Raw genomic sequence first — 25,827 nt, 5'->3', positions numbered from 1 at the left:
GGTTTTCTTCATATTTTTGTGGCTGGGTTTTATTGAGATTTTTGGTTTTCTGGGTTTATAGTTTTCATCAAATTTGGAAAATTTTCAGCCACTATTTCTTCAAATGTTTTTTCTATCCTGCCTCTTTTAGTGATTCCAATTACACGTATGTTAAGCTGCTTGATGTTGTTCCGTAGCTCACGAATGCTGTGTTAAATTTTGTATTCTCTTTTATCTCTGTGTTCCACCTATTAATATATCTTCAAGTTCACTAACCTTTTTTTTTTCTGCAAGATCTCATCTGCTAATAATCTAATCCAGTGTATTTTTCATCTCACATATTGTAATTTCATCTCAAGTTTGACTTAGGTCTTTTTATATCATTCATGTATCTATTTAGATTTTTTAATATCTGGTTATAATACAATTATAATAACAGTTTTAATGCCCTTGTCTGCTAAATCTAATATCTGTGTCAATTATGGGTCAATTTTTTTTTTTTTTTTTTTTTTTGGTGGTACGTGGGCCTCTCACTGCTGTGGCCTCTCCTGTTGCAGAGCACAGGCTCCAGACACGCAGGCTCAGCGGCATGGCTCACGGGCCCAGCCACTCCGCGGCATGTGGGATCTTCCTGGACCGGGGCACGAACCCGCGTCCCCTGCATTGGCAGGTGGACTCTCAACCACTGCGCCACCAGGGAAGCCCTATGGGTCAATTTTGATTGATTAAATTTTATTTTTTTCACGAGTCCTTTTTTCTTATTTGTTTCTTTGCATTTCTGGATTTTTTTTTTTTTTTGCCTCTGAGTCCTTGTGGGATTTATTTTTATTATTATTATTATTATTATTATTATTATTACTATTATTCAAACAGAAATTCACAAAAATTATAATCATCCTTGTGGAATTTTTTATAGCAGCTTTTTAAAAATTTATTTTATTGAAGTATAGTTGATTTAAAGTGTTGTGTTTGCTGGGTCATATGGTAGTACAGAGTGAAGTAAGTCAGAAAGAGAAAAACAAATACCATATGCTAACATATATGGAATCTAAACAAAAAAAAGGTTCTGAAGAACCTAGGGGCAGGGAGGAATAAAGACGCAGACATAGAGAATGGACTTGAGGACACGGGGATGGGGGGAAGGGGGGAAGGGTAAGCTGGGACGAAGTGAGAGAGTGGCATGGACATATATACACTACCAAATGTAAAAGAGATAGCTAGTGGGAAGCAGCCACATAGCACAGGGAGATCAGCTCGGTGCTTTGTGTCCACCTAGAGGGGTGGGACAGGGAGGGTGGGAGGGAGACGCAAGAGGGAGGGGATGTGGGGATATATGTATATGTATAGCTGATTCATTTTGTTATACAACAGGAACTAACACAACAGTGTAAAGCAATTATACTCCAATAAAGATGTTAAAAAAGGTGTTAATTTCTGCTGTACAGCAAAGTGATTCAGTTATACATATATATATTATTTTTCATATTCTTTTCCATTATGGTTTATCACAGGATATTGAATATAGTTCCCTTTTCGTTTATCCATTCTATATATACTAGTTTGCATCTGCTAATCCCCAACTCCCAATCCATCCCTCCCCCACACCCCTCTCCCTTGGCAACCACCAAATCTGTTCTCTATGTCTGTGAGTCTGTTTCATAGATAAGTTCACATGTGTCCTATTTTTAGATTCCACATATGATATCAATCATATGGTATTTGTCTTTCTCTTTCTGACTTACTTCACTTAGTATGATAATCTCTAGCTCCATCCATTATAATAGCTTTTATGAGTTATAATTCACATACCATGAAATTCATGCTTTGAGAGTATACAATTCAGTGGCTTTTAGAATATTCAGAGAGTTGCACGATCCCCATCATTATCTAATTTTAGAACATTCATAATCCCCCCCAGAAAAACCCATACCCAATAGCAATCTATCCCCGGTCCTCCTCTCTCCCACCCTGCCCCTGGCAACCACTAATCTACTTTCTGTCTCTGGGGATTTGCCTATTCTGGACATTTCATACAAGGTAACCATAAGTGTATAGTTTCTTGTGATTGGCTTCTTTCACTTAGTATAATGTTTTCAAGACCCATCCAAGTTAAGCATGTATTGGTACTTCATTTTTTCTATTGCTGAATAATCCTCCATTGTTTGGATGCAAAACATTTTATCTGTTCACAAGTTGCTAGATAGTTGGGTTATTCATATCTAGAAAATTTTTATTGAATGCCAAACATTGTGACTTTTACCTTACAGGGTACTGGATATTTTTATTCCTGTAAAATTTTTGACTTTTATTCTTAGATGCAGTTCAGTTCCTTGATGACAGTTTGATCTTTATGAATCTTGCGTTTAATATTTGTTAGGCGATACCAGTATGGTGTTCAGTCTAGGGCTAATTATTCCCCACCACCAAGGTAAGACCCTTAGGCACTATGTCCAATGGTCCCATGGATCTCGAGGGCTTCCAGTCTGGCTGGTGGGAGCAGGCACTATTCCCAGCCCTGCGTGAAAGCTGAGCACCGGGACGTCCAATCCTTTCAGGTGATTCTTTCCCTGGCCTCAGATAGTTTCTCCTCATGCACACATCTGCTCAGCTGAAGACCCAGTGGGACTCTCTTCAGATTCTCCATGTAGCTGTCTTCCCGGTGCTCTGTCTTGGGGACTCCAGCCCCCTTCCAGGCTCTCAGCTCTGTCTCCTTGACTCAGGGAGGCTGCTGGACTCTTCCTGGGTTCCCTTCTCTGTGCCATGGCCTGGCAACTCTCACAAAAATGTAGCAACCCTGCAACTGTTGGCCTCACCTCATTTATTTCCCATATTTCAGGGAGATGATCACTCTCCTTCATTACCTGATGTGCAATGCCTTTGAAGTTGTTTCCTATATTTTGTGTGTTCTTTGGTTGTCTCGGGTAGAATGGTCCATCTGGTTCTTGTTATTCCACCCCAGCACAAAACAGCCGTGCCATGACCCATAATGTAAAGGGTTAAATTACTCATTGGTGGCTGTCATAGCTGCTGCATAGACAAATTCAGACTATGTAGATATTGCAGATCCAGCCTTTTAGAGAGGGATGAGAGGTGGCTTTTGTTTCTTATAACAGATAATGTGTTAATAAGCATTCCTTTAGGAGATCCATTTGTGCCATTGGCCTCCTTGAATGTGGGAACATTTATGTCTCCTCTCACAGGTGATCAGCGAGTTTGAAGCCTCTCCTGACTCATTTTCCTACAGAATTCCTAACCTGAGTCGGAATCGGCAGTACAGCGTCTGGGTGGTGGCCGTGACCTCAGCCGGGAGAGGCAACAGCAGTGAAATCATCACAGTGGAGCCAGCAGCTAAAGGTATACCACCCATTATGGCAAGGGCCTCATTGCCTGTGACTGTTCGACTGGTTTTAAGTCACTATTCTCTCTGAAATAACGCTTAAAATGCCCTAAAGATCAAGTAAACCAGAATACCATGTGTTATCACATTTCAGCCCAAGAAATAGATTTGCTGCTAGCTGGCACTGGGCTTTTGTGCAAATCAGGAAAGCATCCTCCTAAGGATGAGTGGCTTTACAACTTCCAGTGCCTTGAGGGAAATTAGGAAAAAGAGCCCCCATTCACCCCTTTGGGTAGGTGAAAATCACTGCATAACAGCTTCCCAAGCAAGTTCTAGTATCTTCAAAATCAGGTCTGGTGCTTCTTAAAGAGAAATGTCTATGTTTTGGTCTATGGAATTTAGAGCCCTATGAATGTAAGACAATCATTAGTTCTTCTTCTATTGATGGAATGCTGTATACAAAGACCTTAAGGAACAAAAGGACGTTTGTCTTAGGAAGAAAAAGTTCCTAAAAGTGAATATAATATCTTCACGTTGAAATGTTAAATCTGGCCCTAAAAAGCACGTATAGACACAGAATTATTCCACTTATTCTACTTCTGGTCATTGCTACCATGTGGCGGTTAGAGTCCCCCTAAATTCGCCCTTGTCATGAATAAATGCATTTACCTCACAATTCCAGGCCGATAGGAGTTGTCCCGGGTTTGGGAATACGCCACATTGGCAGTTTATTACTCATAAGGCTTCTACGTGCCTGAAAGAGAAAATAAACATTCCAAGATTCCAACTTGCCCTCTAAGAGTGCTTGATAACGTGCTGGTAATGTGACAGCTAAGAAAGAGGCAGAATAAAGTGGTGAAGGAAAAAGAGAGTGGTGTCACATTGTGAACATACGTTCAAATAGGAAATAAGTGTATTGTTGGTGAGGAATATAAATGGTGGATTTTTTTTGTCTCTTGTACTGTTTGATCATAATATCCAGCCACCCCCAACATACACTTTCTAACGCTTAGAAAACAGTGATTATCAAAGGGCATCAGGACTGTGGGATTTAAAACAAAGAAATGCAACATATGATGTAGGGTTAGAGATAGCCTCACCTCTTCTGTACTCTTGTTCATTCAATGTGACGTCTCCAGACCCAGCCAGGAATGGCTTGGCTAAGGTAGAGGGCAAACAACTGGAAAGTGGCTACTTCCACGGGAATAGGACTTGTCTGGGGGTAGTGGGTGCCATTTGGTCATTTAATAAATCATTTTGAGCGCTTAGTCTATGTCAGGCATTATGCTAGCAGTACAGGGGTGATTTTGTCAAGGGAGCCTGACTGCTGTAGCAAAAAATCCTGTAAGTGTCAGTGACTTAACCTGATAACCCAGACCAAAACAGATGTTTCTGGACTGGGTGGCTTTCCTGGGTGGCTCATTCCACATGGTGACTCAGGGATCCTGGCCTCTTCCACCTTGTGATTTGAGATCCTGGGTCCTTTATTTCCAGCCATGTAGATGGAGAAAGAGAGCATGGAGTCTCATAAAGAAGGTTTTCACCGGCCAGATGTGGACGTGTTTACTTCATTTTTACCCATATTCCATTGTATAGAATGAAACATGGGTCGCACCTAATTTCAGAGCACGGCTTGGAGATGAAGCCAGGCTGAATGTCCAGAATGAAAAGGAAACAGTGTGCGGTGAGCACACAGGAGTCTCTTCTAAGGATTAGAAGAGACGTGTTTACTCTCTGCCCTCGTGGAGCTCAAAATCGGGTGGGGACACAATCAACAAAGCAACACAAATATACATGTATAATTGCAAACGTCAATAAATGCTTTAGAGAACCCACTTTGGAACAGACCCCACTTAGAGCCTTGGCCACCCAAGGACAAGTAAATGCAGTTACGTGGCAAGGGAAGAAGATGCGTCCCAGTGTTCAAAGGCCTCCAGTCTAGGAAGAGTTACGTGTGTCGGAGGTCTGGATGCTGGACCCGTGGGTCTGGGGAGGGGGCAGTGGTCTCAGGAGAGCCGGGGGGAAGGCAAAGGCCTGGCGGGACTGGGCCTTCAAGGCTGTGTTAAGGATTTCAGACTCGACTCTAAGCAAAATGGAAAGACACTGTGGAGTCTGAGCCAGAGGAGGGACGTGATCCTATCTTTGTGTGTGCACGTGGATTAAGATGTCTTCTTAGAACAGCTTTAGGTTTACGGAGAAATTGTGATGCTAGTAAATAGAGTTGTGCACTTCACGTCAGGTTTCTCCATCGCTGACATCTTCCATCAGTAGGTGTACTCGTGACAACTAATGGCAGGTGTGTTTGAAGACCATGCTGATGTCTATATCCTGAGTGGATCACAGGGAGGTAAAGGTGGGAAACACAGGAGGCCAGACAGGAGCCCGAGCAGCCAGGCAGTGTGGCCTGGGCTAGCGTGGTAGCAGAGGGGCCTGAAAGGTGTGTCCTGGGTGTAGAAGTGATGGGACTCAGTGGACGATATGCGGGGGACAGGGGGAGAGCCGGAACGAACAAGCAAATCTAGCGCGCGTTGTTGTAGGTGGTGGTGTCATGTACTGGAGAGGATGACCGTGGAGGAAGGGGTTTGTGAGGCAGGTGAAAGGATGTGGGGACATTTTGGACACATCCAGTCTGATGTGACTGAGAGCCATCCACTGGAGATCCTGTGCCATTGGGCGAGTCCTGACTCTTCAGAGACATCTGGCAGGAGGCAGAGAAGGAGTGGGGTTGGCACCCAGGCACCCCTCACACCTGGGCTGGGGAGAGCCCACCTGGACCACAGAGGGAGGCGCAGAGTCAGGTCCAGGGGTAGCTGGAAGCACATGTCGGCTTGCACTGGGGAGGGAGAGGCCCGGGAGCTGGCAAAGAAGAGGGTGTCAGGCCAGACAGGCAGGGGCAGGACCAGGAGGGCGAGGTCGGGAATTCGGCAGAGATGCTGCTGCCGGGAGACCAAGGGAAGCAAGACTGGCAGTGCCCTTGGGTCTGGCCACACAGGGGACCTCAGGGACCTTCCAGAGAGCATTTGTGGTGGGGCTCGAGGACCGGGTGACAGGAGAAAGTGGATGGGAGGTGGGGCAGCAGAGGGACTGAGCAGAACATTCTCTAAACGTACATCACCAGGAAGAAGTGACAGGAAGGAGAAGCGGGAGCGAGGGCAGGGTCTCACCCCAGGCAAGACTCTGGTTTCTGAGGTTTACCGTGTCAGCTGCAGAGCACGCCGTGTGGCCGTGGGAAGACTCCGTGGACAGGGAGGGGTGGGTAATACAAGACAAGGAGCCAACGGCCGTGGGATGAGCTTTGGAGAAGGAAACACAAGGGGGTTTTGAGATCCAGGGGCAGGAAATGCGAAGCTCCCGGCTGGGGTCTTCCAGTTTCTGTATCAAGTATCAGGCAGTTTGGGGCTGTGAAGGAAGGACCAGAAGTTTGAGAAAAGAAGGGACAACAGGAAGTCATCATTGCAGAGAAGCGGGAGGAAACTTACTAACGAAACTGACACTGGCTGGGAGAGTGGAGAAGCCAGGTGAGGTTGGTGACTGTAAATCGACGGGGGTTCCCAGGTTCCCGGGTACGTGGATTTCTCCAGAAATGTTCAGCTTCTCATGCTTAAATGGGGTTCACCCAGAGTTAGGGTTGATCTCCATGGGTTTTCCAGAAAGGGGCTGAGCTAGGGAACACCTCCGGGGTGGAGCAGACATCCGGCTGGCAGGCACCACCCAGGAGCCCCAGACCCTGGCAAACCATAAACCGTAAGGGCCAAAAGGTCCAAGCTGGACAGACGGGGCCACCCGCAGGCTGAGGAAGCTGGTGCCGCTTGTTTTGCAGTTGTCGGAAGATAAAGGCAGGCTGGCAGCCGTGGCAGATCTGGGGGGTCCAAAAATCCAGGGTAAAGTTCAGGAAGAGGGGCTGCTGCTTTGGTGGAGGGAGCAGCAGAATGAAACCACACACCCAGTCCTGGGGGAACGGCATCCTGGGAAGGAGCCCAGGGCCGGGGCTGGGGCGTGGGCGGCAGACCCAGAGCACATGGCCCGTGGCTGGAGCAGCACAGGAGCTGGGAGGGGTGTCCAGGTTGCTCGTGGGCTACGGTTTCTCATCAGAATCACCTGAGGTGCTTGTTCAAAGACAGACCCCCGGAGCCCACCCAAGGTCTGCCGCATCACAGAGCCAGAGTAGGAGTCTGCATTTTTAGCAAAGATGCTAGCTAATTCTCTCGCCCGCTCCAGTCTGCTTCGTCTTAGAATTTCAGAGTAGGATCCTGTGAATTCCAACTTCCACCAACGGACATTAATTCTAGAAAGCGGCTGTGCTGGGCTTGAAGATGAAGTGGTTTTAGCCAGTGTTTTTCAAAAGCCTAGTGGAAAACCACTCATGAGTCCTGGAATTAAGTTTAGGCGTTACAGCCAGCATATTAAAGAACTAAAATGAAATAGAGTCAAATGGGCTAGACTAGCTAGGCTTGAAAAGAAAGTAGAAAATATCAGAATGCATCATACACAGTACGCATGAATGTGTGGAACTTTTCTACGTACCTGTGTTTTCACTTACACACACATTAGGTGTGCAGCTTCTGGGATTCAATGGCAAATATATTTCTTACAGGGGGAGGGGCTGTTAGAAAGCTTGAAAGCCCCCCAACTCTAGCTGGGTTTCCCTAATCACCCCCATTTTGCTGCAAGGATATTCCTCATCATAAAAGGATGGTCTGAAGGGTTTGAAAGGGAAAATGCCAAACTTCCAATGTCAGAAATCCGAGGCTACCTGCCCGGGATATTTTTGTTACCGTGATAGAAAATCAGAAAAGTCAGTAAGTGATAAAGCGGGCTCTGCCCCGGAATACTCCATTTCCAGGTGAAGGGTGCTATCCGTGAGCCACCTCGGAAGACCCTTCTCTAAGGAGGAAGAGCTGCAGCTTCCCCTGCAGGCAGGGAACGTTGCTTCAGACACATGGGTGGCTTTTGCTCTAACAACAAAAGTCAGAGCTGTCTGGCAGACCTCAGTGATGAAAGCTTTGTGCTCTAGACCAGGCTCTGGGAACTCCACCTTTCCTGGCATCCCAGCACTCTCCTGAGAAGTCTTCTCTCCACATCTGCTGGCCAGTCTCAACCCTCAAGCCCAAAATGGTGCAGGGGTGCCAACACTGGTCCCATCTTTATGGGTCCATCATCAGATTGGAGCTGCCTTCCACCGGTGGGCTCCTTGTCTGTGCATCCAGATGGGCTGAGCTTCTAGAGAGTGGCCCAGAAAGCAGTGTCCCAGTGAAAGGCAAAGACCGGGCACATCATTCAACCTCTGGAGGACTCGTATCTTGGCGTCTCTGTCAGCTTCTGTGTCTCACCCAAGAAAGTGGCACTAGGAGCCTGTCAGTACAGGGCCCCTCTGGTCTCCAAGGAGGCCCCTGCTGACATGGGGCTGCCCTGGGCTTTTTCCTCTCCACTTCCTGGGCCCTGCAGCCACTTTGGGATTGTACCAGGGCCCATGTCCCCAGGAGATGCCCCTGTTCCAGCATCTGAATCACTGCCCCAAGCAAATGGTGGCTCTTCAAGAGAGGCCAGTCTGGAAATGTTTGTTTTCCTTAACGTTTGTGCTGAAGATCGAGCTGATATAATAAAGTCGGGAAAGTACCACAAAATCGATAAATAGAAGTCATTACAGTTTTACTTCTTCCCGTCTTGGGACTTCATGTTTTGTTTTGTCTATTCTCTCAGATATTACGAGTATGTTTTAATGTGCAGTTTTGGGTGTTGAGAGAAATTGCTTAATAAGCGCTTTGAAAAATAACTGGGCTCATAGAAAGCACATCTTGGAGCTGCTGGGCTTACGAAGCCCCAAGTGCTTCATTTGGGGTCCTTGTGGTTTAGTCAATACAAGGGGATAAAATGCTACAATAGGGGTTTTCGGCAGTTTGCATGTTCATACAATGAACATCCCTTAGATGCGCTCTGATACCAAGAATAGTGTCGGCAGGTGTGACATTGATTGGCAGAGATACACTCTCCTTTCTGGGGTGTTGCTGGCTTGGGGAGGATCGCCTTGGCCTCTGTGTAGATGACTCTGTGTAGTTACTGGGCTTCTGCTCTGTTTGGTGGTTCAGCTCCCGCACGAATCCTGACCTTCAGTGGCACGGTGACTACTCCATGGATGAAAGACATCGCCTTGCCTTGTAAAGCTGTTGGGGACCCTTCTCCTGCGGTAAAGTGGATGAAAGACAGGTAACCAGTAACCCAATGTATGCCCTCAGTACATCAGGCACACCGTGCTGAGTCTGGTGGTCTAATTTTGTGTATTTACACTTTTGAAAGCTCCAGGAAAACTACCCACTCTTCTGCGATAGAGAGGAAGCTGGTTGAGGGCGATGGCGGAAGAATCTCAGCTTTAACACTAAAAGGATCGGATCTATCTTGTCAATTCTCTAAAAATTCTGAGCTTTACATTCATAAGACAATGCTTCCGAGGAGAATAGTCTAGCCAGCCCAGTAATCTCCGTGGAAGCTTCCTGTACCTTATCATGAAAATCTCCTGTATATCTGAGATGAACGTACCCAAAGTGACTGGAGAATTAGCACTTATCTCTTCTCCTTCCAAGATAACGGACCAATTAACACTAACTCAAATGCTCTGAGAAATAACTTTAAGAAATGGAATGCATTAAGACTTAGCTAATATAAAATCTGGTTTTCCGTGCTCAGTAGGAATTATTACAACAACAGCAGATGAGATGGAAGGGAGGAAATGGGCGAGATGGATTCTGTTCGTGTAACTTTTTTAAGTAACTTTATTCAGAGACAGAAATTAAGATGTAAATAAAGCGCTGGGAATTCACTGATGAGCCTAGAGATTTGGTATAAAATTGTTTCGGAAGAGTTCCTATTTTCAAACAAAGATGCTTAAAAGACACAAACTATTGAAATGATGGTCTTGGCCCAGTGACCACTTTCTCATCTCTTTTAAGTCAGTTAATACGAAGGAAATAAGTAAGCTCCCGAGGTCCGGTGGCATTCCACTGGATGTGGGGATGACCACAGATGTCGCCAAGGGAACTCTCTTTATACGAAAGTCAGCTCATCACCCTCTTGGCATACCACAGTTCATTTCTTATGTCAAAATCATTAACAACTGTAACTTTAAGCGAATCTACAAGCGACCCCAAAATTTAGTTGTCCCTGTCTGATCTGGTCAAAATGACACGTCTGCCCACAGAAGCAATTCCCATTGGGATACGACAAGCATTGACCTTTGCAGCCAGTAGCCAGGACTTCACACGGACCTCGCTTCCACACAGCACTTTTTACAAAGGACACAACTCAGCTATGTGACTGTTTCTGTCATATAATCATCGTTTAGTTCTTCCTCAATATAACCTTCCAGATGGGTTGTTTGCTTCAGAAAGAGTGTTTATGCTTTTCCCCAACCTCAGCTAACTTGGATTGTAATTTCTTTAATCTGCGCCTTTTTCTTCCCGTGAGGTAGTAACGGGACACCCAGCCTCGTAACGGTTGATGGGCGGAGAAGCGTCTTCAGCAACGGCAGCTTCGTCATCCGGACGGTGAAGGCGGAAGATTCTGGATATTACAGTTGCATCGCCAATAACAACTGGGGATCAGATGAAATTATTCTAAATTTACAAGTACAAGGTACCACGTTTTGGGACTCTTTCTGATGCTTCTTTTTGTATGTATGCCTGTGTGCAAAGAGTGAACAAATTTAAAAATCAGCCTTTATAAAGAGCTAATTGCTACTTTCATATTACAAAAACTTGGATGTTCATTTTGGAGAATATAATTAAACAAATCAAAGTAAATAAAAAGCATTCATAACCTGAGAGATAACACTGTTTACATTTTTTCACGTAGGGAGCCTAGTCTCATTTGTCTTTAGGTGTGCATTGCTGAAAAAGCCCTTCTTTTTTTTTTTTTTTTTTTTTTTTTTTGTGGTACACGGGCCTTTCACTGTTGTGGCCTCTCCCGTTGCGGAGGACAGGCTCCGGACGCACAGGCTCAGCAGCCATGGCTCACGGGCCCAGCTGCTCTGCGGCATGTGGGATCTTCCCGGACTGTGGCACGATCCCATGTCCCCTGCATCGGCAGGTGGACTCTCAACCACTGCACCACCAGGGAAGCCCTGAAAAAGCCCTTCTTAATGATGTCCACTGAGGTGTTTTATGAATGCTAATTAACTGAATTGTCATATGCAACGTATATGAAAAGGACACAAACTAAAACTCTGTAGGGCATTAATGTTTAATTGTGTATTTAATACAGTGTATGTAATTTTTCTTGATATCATACACCAAAAGTACATGACAAATTTAAGATTGTCAAATTAAAATCATGTGTAAAATCCCAGATGGCCACTGATTGGGTTCAAATTTAGATGCACAGTGATATTTTATTATTAGAAAAAATCGAAGTGCAACGTCTCCGGATTTAAGTGCTATCACATTAGTAAATCACAGCAAGTGAAAAATAAAACCAATGTTGTCCTCAATGGGAGGGGAGGGAAGGGGAAGAACTATATATTTTTTTTAAATAATGCAAAATTGATCTGGAATTTCAAGTAACTTGAATTCAGGAGATTTCAGGGCATTTTTGGAGATAGACACTATATGATGACTCTAAAGAGATGAATCCATTTTTCATGGCTTTGGGTTAATATATCAGGCTTCTCTTGGAGGAAAAGAGAAGGGCATTTTATGAGAAGGTTTCTATATAATTTGGATAACCTTTCTAAACTTTTCAGTATTGCTGTCTGCAGAGCTAATCCAAAATATGACTGAGGCCCATTGATTAGAAGTATGTATTCTTCAAACCTTGTATGACTATTCAAGTTTTTATGCTGCCACTCAATGGCACACCTTTGAGTTCAGAGCTAAGTGTGTGTGTGTGTGTGTGTGTGTGTGTGTGTGTGTGTGTGTTGCCTCTTGAGCAGGGGAGTACGTGAAATAGTGGACATTTTTGCAGTTTTTTTCCCACTAGCCAGGCTTCCTCTCCCCCTTTCATATCGCTGAGAACTGAAAAGCTAAGTGAATGACATTTATCTTTCTCACTTGAACCACGGCTGAACTTTAGAGTAAAATAATGCATGGATCCTTAGTAAGTTCACAGAAGATTTCGGTTAGTGGTGAGCAACTCAGAAATGTAAGGAATCGGCGAGGGAATGAGGAAATAAATCCAAGTAGAAATGTGGTTGACTTTTCTTTAAATAATGGGATCGTTCTCTTCTATCTCTTTAGCCCAGGATTTCAACTAAATAGACGTTTTGACAGAAGTGAATTGCGTATTTTGTCAACCTGAAACACTTATTTAATAAATGGCTGTTAAAAAATCATTTGGTAAATGACTGTTACAGAAGACTGAAGACGGGAACAACTAATTCTTGTTTTCTAAAAACTGTTTCCTCCCTAGTTCCACCAGATCAGCCTCGGCTTACAGTTTCCAAAACCACCTCTTCCTCCATCACCCTTTCATGGCTTCCTGGGGACAACGGAGGCAGTTCTATCAGAGGTAATGAGAGACAGGTGGCCCACAACAGTTGACTCATTGTCATCATCCACGGGCAGATAAGGGACACATATTTATCAAGTAACCGTTATGTGTTAGTTTCTTTCTCCCACAAACTCATCATGTAATTAATTCTTCCATTACCTATGCAAAAAACCACACATCTATTTTTATGGTATTTGTTGAAACTCACCCATTCATCCAAGGAATCCCATTCATAAGATGAGTATCATGCATGCAATATGAGTGAAATATTAACACATGCAAAAAAAAAGAAAGAAAAAACAAATGTGGTCATCTCTTCCCCCAAGATGCTACATTGTGCTTCTTCCCCATGTTGTCAACGCTGTACCATCCATTCAGGTACTCAGAGCGTCAGTTAAGTAACCACAGTGACTGTTCTGACTTAGAAAGTACTGAAAGATGGGAAGCGGTCTATTTGCACAAAGCTTTTGCAATTAGCACAGAGTAGCAAAGAATTAAGGGAGTTTCTACTGAAGGAATGAGTTAGCGTGATGATCCCAGCCTAAGTGGCATTGGGAGAACATTCTGAGCAAGTGGTAGACTAAGGGGAGGGAGAGAACCCAGAGGAGACTGAGGTTGCACGGGGTTAAGGAGCCGCGGGACAAAAGGGGTCGTAGAGCAGGTGGGAAAGGATAACGGATAGAGTTCTGCCGGCAGAGGACATCCTTCTTCTGAGAGAGGAGGAAGGCGAGAAGACAACAGGAAATACAGGGGCGTGTTAGGGTGAGGCCAGTGGTGTCTGGAGCCATCTCCCTCCAGCCCATGAGAGCACGTTTCCACCCCTCTCCTCAACTTTGCCCTCGGTGACCACGGCCCGGCTGGGGATATTTACACACTGCAGAAATCAGAAATGCTACCCATCAGGGCTTTTTTTTTTTTTTTCCCAAGAGCCAGTTGTTAAACATTGATTAGCACTCCACTGGGCAAAGGGGAAGATCTTTCTTTTTTTGGCAAAGAGAAAGGTGAGATTATTTTTTTTGAATAATTGGATGATTAGGGGTGAGGATGTGTTTGTGGGCTTGAGGAGAGGGAACGATTTGTAACAGCTGCCGTGGGAAATGCACAGGGAGTCACTAATCAAGAAACGAAGCCATTGCTAAGCGTGAGCAAGGCCCCAGCTGCAGAGGAATGGCACAAAGTGTAGGGGTCACAGTTACCACGGTTTAATGAGTCGCTCGAGTGATCTCAGACAGTGGGGCAGAAAAGTGGATCACGGGTCAGCAAATCTGGTGACCGGCAGGGTAAGTGCGGTGAGGAGTCACAAGAGTGAGTGAAACCAGGCTCCTGATTGAAATGGTCTACCAGAGGTTCTAGGCTAGGTGGAGAAGCATTTTATGAAAAAAAAAATGGGGCACCGAGGCAGGAGTCCAAGGGACCCTAGGACTCCAGGCTCAGAGGAAAGGAAGCCTTGGTTCTATAAGTGTGAGATCGTGGGAGAGGCAGTACAGGAAGGGTGTCGGAGCAGAAGGTCTTAGAGTTGAAGCCAACTTTAGTAATGAAGGGATTCCAGGCAAAGGCGACCAGGGGTCCTTGAAGCACAGGGGTGGCCAAAGCCATTGACACGGGGGTTCCCATCTCCAAGAGCTAGAAAAGCTGCCTAGAAGTGGTTTAGATGAAGAAAATGAGAAGGAAAGTACAATCCCCCCACGCGTAGGGCACCAGGGAGGTGGCGAAGTCGGGATAGGACGGGGGAGCTGACCCAGATGCATCACTCACATGTCAGGCTCTGAGAGGGCTGTCAGGACTGCAGATTGGGAACACAGAAGGGAAAATGAGACTGAGGAGGGAGGAGGGACCCCAAGGCTGCAGGGGACCGGAGGGGAGGGAAGCAGGAAGCCAGTGGGATGGTACTGACCGTGGCTGCAGAAGGAGGGCATCAGAGATGGGTGATCTCATGAGAGGCACATGGAAAACACTGACTGCTCCCAGCTGGGGGTTCAGGGGCTCTGTAGCTTGGGGGTGAGATGTGCTTTCGTCACTGGTGTCAAAAATGGAATTCCATGGGCAGGAGGGAGGATGCCAGTGTGCTGGTGTAAGGACACGATGCATCAGGCAGGCCAGTCCTGGGCTGCCTGGATGTGAACATTTAGGAGACAAGGACAGAGCAGACAGGATACGTTTTCCCCAGGAAGGCGGCTGGGGTGACAGGGATGAAGGTGTAACAGGGAGGGATGTCTCCGTGATCACAGGAGTGCAGGCTTCAGATTCTGGCGGTAGGATTTGAATCTTGCTTATAAGACCCTAGAGCAGTCACCTAACCTCTCCGGACCTCAGTCTCTTCGTCAGCACTGCGGAGATCATAATTACTAATCCACAGGGTTACGCGAGGTGATGTGAGTAACGGGCTGTGGACAATGTCTGGCACAGTCATTGTGGACTGGGAGGGCTTGGCTGAGAAGATTCCTACCCCCGCTGATAACTTACCCCTTTTCCAGAGCTTTGGTTCTCTTAAAAAGAACCCAGCTTCAGACCATGCCCATCCCCAGGCATTCGGCACGTGTGCTCGTAAGGTCAGATATTTAGAGATTCAGTATCCATTCCCTGCTGCCCAGTTACACCTTTTAAAGGGAATGGGCAGAAAGTGGTTTTATCTTCATCACGCTATCCAGCAATCCCACCGTAGTAACGTCTGGCGTGGCCTAAATACCTCATAATCAATATATCATCACAGTACTTCTCCCAGCCTGGGTTCAGTTTCCTGGAGTCAGCAAGAGCTCAGGTGTTCCCTTCCAGAGATGTGCAAATTCTGAGAACGCATCCCATGCAGGGTGCAAACTTCTGATAGAAAGCAAATAACGCTCTTCGGAATATTTCTTGTTTTCTGAAGGTTACATATTGCAGTACTCTGAGGATAACAGTGAGCAGTGGGGAAGTTTTCCCATCAGCCCAAGCGAACGTTCTTACCGCCTGGAAAATCTGAAATGTGGGACTTGGTACAAGTTCACTCTTACTGCACAAAATGGAGTGGGACCCGGGCGCATAAGTGAAATCATAGAAGCGAAAACATTAGGAAAAGGTATGTAAGCCTTCTTAGTTTCTAGATTTCCTGTTTTCCAAATCAAAGGGGAGACTGGGATCAGAAAAGATGCATCATACATTTACACGTTTGTGAGTTTGAACTTTGTTATTCCCCAGATGGATTTGGCAGTGTTACAGGGTATTGAAAGAGATGGCCAGTCCATACAGAATATTCTGGTTCTCTCTTTTCATTATTTCATTTGCAGTTTAAAGGAAGAGTGTCCGCAGATATAGAAAACAGACTTATGGTTCCCAAAGGGGAAAAGTGAGGCGGAGAGATAAATTAGGTGTTTGGGATGAACAGATACACACACAACTGTACACAGAATAGATAATCAACAAGGCCCTACTGTAGAGCACCGGGAACTCTACTCAATATTTTGTAATACCCTATAAGGGAAAAGAATCTGAAAAATAATAGATAGATTGATACATGTATAACTGAATCACTTTGCTGCACACCTGAAACTAGCACAACATTGTACATCAACTATACTTCAATAAAAATAAATAAATATATTAAAAAAGAGTGTCATTTGAAAATCAAGGGCTTTGGTGCCGACAGAAAGTTCCCAGGCTGAGTAGCCGTGAAATGTTCTCTTTGCCCTCTCACCTTCTTCGGGGGTGACCTTCTCCCTTAGTCACCTCACCCCCTTCCACCTATAACTGTCACATTGTCTCACAGGCCCCACTTTCCAGGTGAGAAGTCACCGGGGTAGACTGTGAACCTTGAGTGTGAGTTGGTTTTTCCTCTGAAAATGGACCTTCAGGGAGGCGAACCCCAGGGCAGTGATGTTCAGGGGTGAAATTTGCAGCTCAGAAACACCAGCAGGAGGGAGGGACATGGCTGCACGTGAGTGCACGTGAGGGGGCGGAGAGAGGGTCTTCGTAGGTTTCCTCACTGCTGACTCTCATCCAGTGGTGTGGACGGGATGGCAGGAGAGCGAGAGATTCGAAAGTGAAGGCGTTATTTGGATGCAACACCTGAGTTTTGGATAACGTGTACTAGGGTTCAGATGATGAGGGGTTGATTTATGCAGAAATATACCCACTGGGTCCCTGGGCTCCAGTGAGTGTGAGCCGCTTGCATAGCAAGGATGCCCATGAGTACTTCCCAAATCCAAGTCTGACTTCTCTTGAGTCAGGTCCCTGAATGGACACGGGTCAGCCCAGCACATCACAGTGGTTCCTTCAAAACCACTCAAGGAGGGTCAGTCCCTCAGAGCTACCGGGGAGGCTGCATCCTGGGCTTAAGTTCTCAGTTTTGTCTACCAAATAAAACATAATTCTCAACTTAAAAAAAAAAAAAAAAACATTCAAGGAAGCGCATACATGAGAATAGCTTTGTTCTTCAGGGTACTAACGCTAAGATTCACAAAAACAACCTCTACCCACCCAGAGTTCCCCTTCACACCTGGGGAACATGGGTCCGTAAGATCCCTATAAATAGTGGACAAGCAGCCCATGACCCAGACTTGGACTGAGCCCCTCGCCTGTGGCGAAAGCAGCCCAAGGGAAACGTGGGACGACCCTGGTGGCCTTCACTCGTGTGCCCTGTGGCTGACGCCCCTGTGCCCTCTCCCGCAGAGCCCCAGTTCTCGAAGGAGCAGGAACTCTTCGCCAGCATCAACACCACACGCGTGAGGCTGAACCTCATCGGCTGGAATGACGGCGGCTGCCCCATCACCTCCTTCACACTCGAGTACAGACCCTTCGGGACCACGGTCTGGACCACGGCTCAGCGGACCTCTCTCTCCAAGTCATACATCCTGTACGACCTGCAGGAAGCCACGTGGTATGAGCTGCAGATGAGGGTGTGCAACAGCGCTGGCTGTGCCGAGAAGCAGGCCAACTTCGCCACGCTCAACTACGACGGCAGTAAGCTGGCCGGCTGGCCTCCCTTCTGCGTCTCGGGATGTGTGCCCGTGCTCGCCGTCCCTCCCCCATCTGACATCCATCATCGGCGCAGTGGGGCTCGACCCCGCCGATCCCCTTAGGCTTTGGGGCCTTTCAGTCTGCTGCCCCCAGGGCTCCCTAGACCAGGCACCCACGTGACCTTGGCTGTGTTCCAGGAAGGAGGGACGGAGGGCCCGCAGGCAGCTCGTTAGGGAGTCTCGGGGCAGGAGTGACCTCTCCTGGGGCTGAAGGCTTCTGTGCCACGTGGTTGTGTGCTTGGTCATGACTGTGAGCTAACATTGCTTTTGTTGTCTCCCTCCCCTCCTCCCACCCCATCCCAATCCACATAACAGCTTTCTTTTTTGCTCTCATTTAGCCCTTCAACTGCATGTGCAAAAACAGTCTTCCATCAGTAAAGGAGCTTATGTTAGTCTCTGAGCAGAAATAGAGGCACTGATGGAAATACAATAATGTCATGGGATGTTAGTAGACACACACACACACACACACACACACACACACACATATGCACACATGCATGCAATTGGCATGGGCTTTCTGAAAACCAGGTGAGGTATCTTGTGATGTTTAGTTGACTGAAAATAAGTGATAGAAATTTTCATCCTTTTTTGCTCCAACTAGTATAAGGGCCATTTCTTGATGTTGAACAAATGCCAAGCCCAGTGAAGCTAAAAGGGTGGCGTGACATTGACCGTTCTGCAGTCAGGAAACTTCAGAAAGTCCTAACTGGCAGCAAGTTGATGCTGATTTCTGCAGCCTTGCAGTGATTTTCACTCGGGGAAAGGCAGGGTTGAATTAGGTGCTGTGATCACAGGGTAAAACTGGCCGCCATTCATCAGACAGTTTGGAGCTCCGGGCTTAGCTCCCTCAGAGACCCTGTCCAGTGTCCACCTGTCGGGCTGGACCACAGTGCTGATGACTTACCCAGAAAGTCTGCGCCAGAGCTAACACCCCAATACTCTATTCTTCGCTAATCAGGCTGAGGGGTGTTCGCTCCTCTGCTTACGTGCACTTGGGATCTCGCTTAATCAATACTCTGGCAGGAACTTCCCTGGAGTGCAGGTTCTCCTGTTCTAAGAAAAGAGTGTACGTAAACCCAAGGACCCTCGGACACGACCAAAGGATGCTCCAGAGGTGTTGTAGACGTGGCTCCTCCCTTCGCCATTTTCTCCTGGACTGTCCTGGCCAGCCGAGGGCTTGTTCCTCCCACCCTGGCACACTGTAAACCCACCCCTGAGTCTCCCACCAAGGTCGTCTCCCCACAGATCCCTCCTCAGCCAGAGCCCAGGCTCGCCCACAGTATTTAGAGCCTGGGTGGGGTGAAGGCAGGAAGGTGCCAAGGTGGGAGTCCTGGTGCTGGTTATACCAGCCTGGGCCCCGCAGCTCCTGAGGCACCTGGTCCAGCTCCCGGACAGTGAGGCTTCTCCTCAAAAGCTCTGATCCTCGTGGGCCACGTCTCTCTAACCTTCTAGCCTCAATCACAAGCGACTTCACTCCAAGAGGTCCCATCACAGAGCACGAGCCACCGCAGAGCAGTGTGGACAACTTGCTTTCTCCTCCCACACGGTTTCATTCTTTGATCTGACAAAAGAAAGGACGTCAACACTGACCATTTTCCCTGGCATGTAAGGGCTCCCCAAAGCCCTTTGCTAGCAGGGTACACACTTGGGCAGGAAGTATATTTCTTACTTTAGATGATTGATGTCCATTAATTGCCTTACAACCATCACGCTCTGGTGCCCAGCTTCTTCGTAATCTGTGTGGTCCAGAGCACGCGGCTTCAAGGTGCATGTCCGTGATAGGTTCACAGCTAATCATTTAATTAGAAACCACTCGCGTGCGACATTTGAAACTGTCATTCTTACTGTCAAAGTGCTCTGCAGATCTTAAATATTTGTCTTCTAAAAGAAATATTCTCACTTTATCCAAGATCTTAGATTAAATCACGAAAAAGTCCTGGGAGCTACATTTAAAATTTTCTGAAATCTGAAATAATCCTATTACACTAGAAATAAGAATACATATGTATATTTTCCTTGAAAAAAGGTTTCTTTTTTTTTGAACTAAGCTTGTGGATATAAAGCTTTAATATCCTTTTTGTCACTTCTGCCTGAAGAATTTTTTTCATTTTAGGAACAACAAACGTTGACCATTAGCTTTATATCTATCAATACCAGTCAGATTTCAGATTCGCCCGTGGCTTTATTTGACTCTTTCTTCTGCCATTTCCTCAGCCAGATGTTTCCACTGGTCCTGTGTCATCTTGGTTTTGCAGGCCCATCCTCACCTGCATCCCCTTACGTGCCTCTTATGTGGGTTCTGAGCATTTGCAGACTTGCGTTTGCAGCCAAAACACTCTATATCAAGTTGGAAGAATGATCTCCTTGGCCTTAGCAGAGAGCAAAGGGGCCCGTCATTCTATTGTCCCTGCTCTACTCACTAAATGCAGGACAAGACTCTTTTTGCTCAGAGGGAAATTGTATTATTTTTGCATTATTTTTCCTGAATCACTGACTTCCTGGTCCTTGTTTTACATGGAAGATACAGTGGACTGGAGCATCTTGCATAATGGTCAGTGCCAAAACGCAGGCCCCATAAAATGTGGATGCCTGTGTTTGAATCTCCGCACCCATTGTATTAAGCCTCTGAGCAGAAGGCAGCTTAAGGCAGCTCAGAGTTCAGTCTACGCAGGTGTTTCCTTGTAATTCTAAATAATCTGAACTTCAGAGCTTTACGTGGGCCAATAAGTAGCTTTTGCTTTAGAGACTTGGATGGCTCCCCTTTGAAGAGTTGGTTTTACTCTTATACCCGGAAATAGTTTTAAAAGTAAATTTGGCCTTACACCCGTGATAGAGAGCAAGGGAATAACCAAACAGAAAGAGATTTTAAGCTCCTTTAAGCAGGCTCATCTGGTACCGTCTCCCCACAGACTCCCTTCTGTCCACTTGCCAAACCCATTGTTCCTTCTCTGATGTGCAGCTTTTCAAACAGCCCCTCTCAATTGGGCTCTGGGTGACACTCAACTCCACGGAAGTGCGTGTGGCTCTTTTAAGCGCCCAGGCTGGACCGTATGCTTTCAAGTGTCTGCACCCAGCAGTACGTTGCCAAATGGAGTCCCTTTCCAAAAAACGAGGTGCTCTGCCCTTCGCGCACACTCTGGTTCGACGTTCCGTAGAGTAAGCGTAGGAGGGGAGCAAGCCAGGAACGGAATGGACGAGGACTTAGAGGGAGCGTTCCTCTCATCCCCATCACCGCGGACGCCCTCGCTCACTCGCGCGGTTCTGGTAACCCGTCATCCCTAAAAACTCGGCCATGCTGTCGCCATTAACTGCCGCCTAACATCATGGCCCTGCTTTCAGGTACAGTCCCTCCACTCATTAAGTCAGTTGTCCAAAGCGATGAAGGGCTGGCGACCAATGAAGGGCTCAAGATGCTGGTGACCATCTCCTGTATCCTGGTGGGCTTGCTCCTGCTGTTCGTACTCCTGCTGGTGGTTCGGCGGAGGAGACGGGAGCAGAGGCTGAAGAGGCTGAGAGGTGAGTGGAGGCTCGGCCGTCCCCCCCGCAAAGCAGGACAGACGGCTGGCTGGGAGGGAATCGGCCCCGCGGAGTGCCTTACCCTCTCTGCGCCAGGTTCCCCGCGCCGCCTGGTTCTGTGACCTGTGATGTGCCGTCAGCAGGACTGCGGGGCCTCACACGCAAGTCACGCAAATGTTACGACTCAGAAATTGAGTGAGAGCCAACCTCTTTCACGTCTCCAGCAAGGCAGGCAAAGAGAATGACTTTCAAGAGGGTTTGCCAACCCCACTCTTTAATGTTGAGCCGCCGCAGCAAGGCCACAAGTTACGGCCTCCTTTATGTTTATTTTAACATCTTTATTGGAGGATAATTGCTTTACAATGGTGTGTTAGTTTCTGCTGTATCGCAAAGTGAATCAGCTATACATATACATATATCCCCATATCTCCTCCCTCTTGCGTCTCCCTCCCACCCTCCCTATCCCACCCCTCTAGGTGGTCACAAAGCACTGAGCTGATCTCCCTGTGCCATGTGGCTGCTTCCCACTAGCTATCTTACGCTTGGTAGTGTATATATGTCAGTGCCACTCTCTCACTTCATCCCAGCTTACCCTTCCCCCTCCCTGTGTCCTCAAGTCTATTCTCTACGTCTGCGTCTTTATTCCCGTCCTGGCCCTAGATTCTTCAGAACCTTTTTTTTTTTTTAGATTCCATATATATGTGTTAGCATACGGTATTTGTTTTTCTCTTTCTGACTTACTTCACTCTGTATGACAGACTCTAGGTCCATCCACTTGACTACAAGTAACTCAACTTCGTTTCTTTTTATGGCTGAGTAATATTCCATTGTATATATGTGCCACATCTTCTTTATCCATTCATCTGTCGATGGGCACTTAGGTTGCTTCCATGTCCTGCCTATTGTAAATAGAGCTGCAATGAACATCGTGGTACATGACTCTTTTCGAATTATGGTTTTCTCAGGGTATCCTTTAAAAAGACCTTCCAGATTGGTTCTGGAATTGAGAACTATTTTATTGCCAGGAAATGGAAATTGAAGGCTTATGGTCCTGGGAAAGCGTTGTGAGGCAGAAAACACACACTTCACTGAATTAGACATCGGAGCTGAAGCTTGGTGTAAGAGTTTCGTTTTAACTAAGAAAAAAAAAGGAAAGAATGGACGATGAGATCTTGGACCAGATGGGAGCCTTTGTCAGCAGCACGGTTATTCCCGTGTCTGGCTCTATAGATTCTGTGCGACAGGGCTGTTCCAGCTTCTGGCCAACAGCCCTACCTGCCCTGGCTGTGCAGTGTGAGGCCAATGAGTTCTTTCCTATGCAAAGCCCTGTGCAGGACAGTGCTCTGAGTCCCTCCTCTTTACCTGTCAGGGTATTTAACCAAGTCGCTTCTTGGTAAAATGTATATATAAGCTGCCTGCATTTTAGTACCAGTGCAGTGAGGAGTATGCAACATCCCATGTATTCTTCAAAGTTGCATTTGAGGAACAGGCCTGGAAGCACTGTCCTTATACTATATCTGGGATATCCCCAAGCCTGGCTGGTAGACTTGGAAAGCATTGACCACTTGTGTAAATGCTTGATTTGACTGTAGTCCAGTTAGAACCGCAGAACATGGGGATATTTTCACCTGTCTTCAGGTAGCCAGAGCACTCCTTTTGATGGGACTCTAACCCATTTTACTATCAATGTGCTTCTAGTTGGCCAACAAATTAAGATATTTGAAATACATGGCACTCCATCTGCACACTTTAATAGTTCTTCCTTTTTCACCTTCTGTAGCCCAATAATTCAGATGAACCGTCAATCTCATTGAAATATTCTTTCTAAATCACATTCTCCACCTACCTTTTAATTTTGCAGATTCTCTTGAGTGAATCCTATATCCTAAGGGCCGTGCTAGGTGCTCGATGTACAAGATGAAAAGAAAGAGCCTTCTGAACTTTAGGTTTAGTGTATGAGGCAGACACACAGGCATGTACCAGGAAAAGAGCCAAAATGTCACGAATGCTAAAACAAACAAATCCTACCTAAGCACAAAAGAGGAGGCGATTCATCACAACTAGGGAGGAAAGGGGGGGGGCATTCAAGAGCTACAGAAAACAGCACTACAAAAACATAATGTTCTAATCTATTGAGAAATTCAATATCAGGTGAGCTGTGCTGGATTCCATTCACAAGTGTTTGTCATTAAAATAACAAAAGGGGGCTTCCCTGGTGGTGCAGTGGTTGGGAGTCTGCCTGCCGATGAAGGGGGCGCGGGTTCGTGCCCCGGTCTGGGAAGATCCCACATGCCTCGGAGCGAGGCCCGAGTACCGCAAAAAAATAAATAAATAAAATACCAAAAGGACTTTATTTTTATAACCCCTCTTTCACCGAAAACAGAAACCCATTGTGTGGACTTTAGGGACATCGTTATAGAGGTACCAGGGTGGCGTGTTTTTGTTGCATTTAGACAGCCATGTCTAACTGGCTGCACTTAGAGGGCTATGAATTGTCCATATAACATTCTTAAAAATCAACGGTAACATTTTCTCATCCATCATTTCTATTTGATGACAAGGGTTTGGCAGCAAATGGGTTAAACGTTGAGGAAATCCTTCCCAGCATCTTCCACCCTCTCCCAAATTCACCTTTTCTTTTTGCCCCTGGTCCCCGTTGCTTACTTTTACCTCCGCAACTATTGTTTGATTTTCCTCTTCTACTTATGACTTAAGCACCTCAACTTCGTTCTGCTTTGCCAAGAGTAAGGAAAAGATGCTAAAGATGTTGCTGACTCTTCCTAGTGCATTTGAGTTAGACTGATGGCAGGTGCGACATCCTTCCTTTCTGTTCTTAATAGTCCCTTGTAATTTAGTTATTGCTTTGCAAGGACCCTGTCCAGAAAATATCCTGGGCTGGCATTTTTATTGTCCGCATGTCTGCTATTTGACACCACTATTTTGTAGCTGGTCTTCGTAAGGAAAGCAATACATCACATTAGCGAGTCCAGCCTTTCATTCCCCGGAAATGGTTTTGTTTTCTTTGTGCCAGAGAAGAGATAGAGCCAGCACAAAGGTTTCAGTGGGACGAAAATAAATGCTGTGGAAAAGAAGATGTATTCACGGGAGATGCTGAGAAGCAAAGTATTCCAGAGAAGTAGCTTGCAGGGCACAAAGGCATCTGCAGTCTTGCATTTTATGTGCTTAATAAAAGCTTCCAAATCAAGAGTCTGACAAGAGGGAAGCAAGAAGGCAAAATGATCGGACACCTAACTCCATTGCCTTCCAAATGGCAAGTTTTACTTTGGATGCACTGAAATATTTAATTCAACACACCTTCATTGATTATCTACCACATGCCAGGTGTAACATTTTTTAAAACCAACAGTAAAATTTTCTTATTAAACCATTTCTATTTGATCACAAGATTTTGGCTAGGTCCTAGAGAGAAAAGAAGGTTACTAAGATTCTGTCCCAGAATGGTCAGCAAAGGCTTTCAAGGGACAGACTCATCTTTCTTTAACATTGAAAACTGTGTCATAAAAGGGCAGAGCAAGTGACTAGGGCTGTTAAGGGGGAATCAGTGAAAGGCCAGACCTTGCCCCCAAAAGATCTTTGTCTTTTAGGCCTGAAGGGCCCTTGAAATGTTATGTTAATTAATAACACAAATTGTTTCCAAATCTCTCATGAAAAAAAAGCACAGCCACAGAGTTTACGGTAGTAGGTGCCTATCTATGAAACAGTTCATAAGTAGAATCATCCAGTTACTACCTGACCCACATAAGGCACAGATCCTATCCCTGGGTTAGAATCAGTTCAAATATATTTACAGATTGAATGGCTTCATACAATATTTTATAGTGTGAAATAAGGACATTTCTAATAATATGTCAAAGTTACCTGAGCAACCACTGATCAGGATCAAAACTGGAAATAAATCTGGATTATAGGAAAATACTGTAGGGTCCCTAACGAACACTGTAAGATCAACTCCCTGTCATAGACCTTGTTTGATTGCTAGATGCTACTCAATGTTTTTAAGCAGGTTTGTTTCACTGTATAGACAAGCAACCTAGTGAATGCACCATAGGTAAATGTGCTTTTATGTAAAAATCCAAAAAAAAAAAAAAAAGAAAGAAAGAAAGAAAATGGGACTCAAGCAATTTAGCCAACCTATATTCTTCCTTCCTGAGCGCTTGACTAATTTTAGAGCCTAGTGACCTCCTAAAGTCTAAATTGTCTTCAAGTGCTACATTTTTTTAAAAATCTGTAACCTTATCCAGGAGTTCAGAAGCCACATTTTGCTTTAAGTCATGCCCTGATTTTCCCCCACCGCTAGATCCTTTGAAGTGCAAGGTTATAAAATAAATCACCATGATCTCAGCAGACACAACCTTATAAAACTTTGATTCCCATGTCAAGCAAACAGGTCCAGGGTCACTAAAAGCCTCCCCCTCTAGTATGAGTTTACCCAAGAGGGTGCAAAACACCAACCTGTATGGGTCAACTGGCAGCATCAAGCCAAAAAGCTACTTCCAAGACTTC

At 45.9% G+C, this 25,827-nt stretch overlaps 1 protein-coding gene across 2 annotated transcripts in view; it reads left to right on the top strand.

Moving 5' to 3' along the window:
* DSCAM (DS cell adhesion molecule) overlaps positions 1-25,827 on the top strand; it is a 754,308-nt gene that overhangs the window by 682,729 nt on the left and 45,752 nt on the right. Inside the window, exons 21-27 of one of the 2 annotated variants that reach the window (XM_067739530.1) lie at positions 3,180-3,333; positions 9,403-9,520; positions 10,779-10,942; positions 12,713-12,811; positions 15,660-15,848; positions 17,438-17,728; positions 21,127-21,303. In XM_067739530.1, coding sequence (XP_067595631.1) covers positions 3,180-3,333; positions 9,403-9,520; positions 10,779-10,942; positions 12,713-12,811; positions 15,660-15,848; positions 17,438-17,728; positions 21,127-21,303 — 1,192 coding nt within the window. Of the gene's footprint in view, positions 1-3,179; positions 3,334-9,402; positions 9,521-10,774; positions 10,943-12,712; positions 12,812-15,659; positions 15,849-17,437; positions 17,729-21,126; positions 21,304-25,827 lie in introns of those variants that run through there. The other variant, XM_067739531.1, reaches the window with a different exon arrangement.

Source organism: Pseudorca crassidens, chromosome 5 (genome assembly GCF_039906515.1).
Source record: "Pseudorca crassidens isolate mPseCra1 chromosome 5, mPseCra1.hap1, whole genome shotgun sequence".
In the NCBI taxonomy this organism is placed as follows: domain Eukaryota; kingdom Metazoa; phylum Chordata; class Mammalia; order Artiodactyla; family Delphinidae; genus Pseudorca; species Pseudorca crassidens.
This window is presented reverse-complemented; position numbering and strand designations above follow the sequence as displayed.